Here is a 2,500-nt window from a genome sequence, read left to right as displayed (position 1 = left end):
TGTTGGTATGGGTCCTAGTCTTTCGGGTGAGACAATTAAAATTAAGGCAAGGGCCATCGCGCAGCATTTGCACTTAGCGCATGTGTGAAAGGGCCCATGGCAACGAAAAGGGTTGATGTCCCTGGCAAAAATAAATCTGTAGACAAAATCCTCTTTTGATAGGAAAAGAAATGCAGTTGCAGACAGGATATGAAAAAAAAAAGATTTTAATGATAATAAAGTATGGCACTATGGTAACGCGCTCTGCCTGGAGATAGAAGCCTGAATTTCTCACAGAAAAATCTGTTGTGACAAAAAAGTGATATAAAACATTATATTGCAACACAGTGCAATGTCATACAATGCAATACAATACAATACAGTTCAACACAGTACGATACAGTTTAGTACAGTACAGTACAGTACAGTACAGTTAGTACGATGCAATACGACACAACGCAAAGCAACACAACACAGCACAACACAACACAACACAACACAACTTAACACAACACAACACAACGCAACGCAACGCAACGCAACACAACACCACACAACGCAACGCAACACAACGCAACACAACACCACACAACGCAACGCAACGCAACGCAACACAACACCACACAACCCAACGCAACGCAACACAACACAACACAACACCACACAACGCAACGCAACGCAACGCCACACCACACAACGCAACGCCACACCACACAACACCACACAACACCACACAACACCACGCCACACCACACAACACCACACAACACCACACAACACCACGCCACACCACACCACGCCACACAACACCACACAACGCAACACAACACCACACCACGCCACACAACACCACACAACGCAACGCAACGCAACGCAACACAACACAACACCACACAACGCAACGCAACGCAACGCAACACAACACCACACAACCCAACGCAACGCAACACAACACCACACAACACCACGCCACACAACACAACGCAACGCAACGCAACGCAACACAACACCACACAACGCAACGCAACGCAACGCAACACAACACCACACAACCCAACGCAACGCAACACCACACCACACAACGCAACGCAACGCAACGCAACACAACACCACACAACCCAACGCAACGCAACACAACACCACACAACGCAACGCAACGCAACGCAACACAACACCACACAACCCAACGCAACGCAACACCACACCACACAACGCAACGCAACGCAACGCAACACAACACCACACAACCCAACGCAACGCAACACCACACCACGCCACACCACACAACACCACACAACACCACGCCACACCACACAACACCACACAACACCACACAACACAACGCAACGCAACGCAACACCACACATCGCAACGCAACACAACGCAACACCACATCACGCCACACAACACAACGCAACGCAACGCAACACAACACAACACAACACAACGCAACACCACATCACACCACACAACACCACACAACGCAACGCAACGCAACACAACACCACACAACGCAACGCAACGCAACACAACACAACATCACGCCACACAACACCACACAACGCAACGCAACACCACACAACACCACACCACGCCACACAACACCACACAACGCAACACCACACCACACCACACCACACCACGCCACACAACACCACACAACACAACGCAACGCAACGCAACACCACACCACGCCAACCTACACCACACAACACAACGCAACACAACACAACACAACACAAAAGTAACACAGTACTTATCATTCGCGTTTCTCTGATGTGGGGGTTTCGTTCTCAGGGGCCTTCAAGCTGTACGACCTTGACCATGACGGGTTCATCACCAAACAGGAGCTGTTCGACATCGTGGACGCGATCTACAGCATGGTGGTAAGCAGACTGGCATGAGTTAACAGTTAGGCCAACAGCAACAGCTATCTACAGCATGGTGGTAAGCAGACTGGCATGAGTTAACAGTTAGGCCAACAGCAACAGCTATCTATAGCATGGTGGTAAGCAGACTGGCATGAGTTAACAGTTAGGTCAACAGCAACAGCTATCTACAGCATGGTGGTAAGCTGGGGTTTTGGGTTGTTTGTTTGTTTGTTTTTTATCACAGACTGACATGAGTTAACAGTTAGGTCAACAGCAACAGCGATCTACAGCATGGTGGTAAGCTGGGTTGTTGTTTTTTATATCACAGACTGACATGAGTTAACAGTTAGGCCAACAACAACAGCTATCTACAGCATGGTGGTAAGCTGTTTTTATATCAGAGAGTGACATGAGTTAACAGTTAGGCCAACAGCAACAGCGATCTACAGAATAGTGGTAAGCTGGGTTTTTGGGGTTGTTGTGTTTTTTTTGTTGTTGTTGTTTTGTTTGTTTTTGTTTTTGTTTTGTTTTGTTTGTTTTTTGTTTGTTTGTTGTTGTTGTTGTTGGTTTTTTGGGGGGGTTATCACAGACTGACATGAGTTAACAGTTAGGCCAACAGCAACAGCGATCTACAGCATGGTGGTAAGCTG

At 47.6% G+C, this 2,500-nt stretch overlaps 1 protein-coding gene across 1 annotated transcript in view; it reads left to right on the top strand.

Annotated features, from left to right (window-relative positions):
- LOC143276263 (neuronal calcium sensor 1-like) overlaps positions 1 to 2,500 on the top strand; it is a 263,875-nt gene that overhangs the window by 255,641 nt on the left and 5,734 nt on the right. Inside the window, exon 6 of the mRNA XM_076580750.1 lies at positions 1,777 to 1,865. Within this exon, the coding sequence (XP_076436865.1) occupies positions 1,777 to 1,865 (89 nt within the window). The remainder of the gene's footprint in view (positions 1 to 1,776; positions 1,866 to 2,500) is intronic.

This window comes from Babylonia areolata, chromosome 31, assembly GCF_041734735.1.
Source record: "Babylonia areolata isolate BAREFJ2019XMU chromosome 31, ASM4173473v1, whole genome shotgun sequence".
Lineage (NCBI taxonomy): Eukaryota > Metazoa > Mollusca > Gastropoda > Neogastropoda > Buccinidae > Babylonia > Babylonia areolata.
Note: the sequence above shows the minus strand (reverse complement) of the source record. Positions and strands in the feature narration are given on the sequence as shown.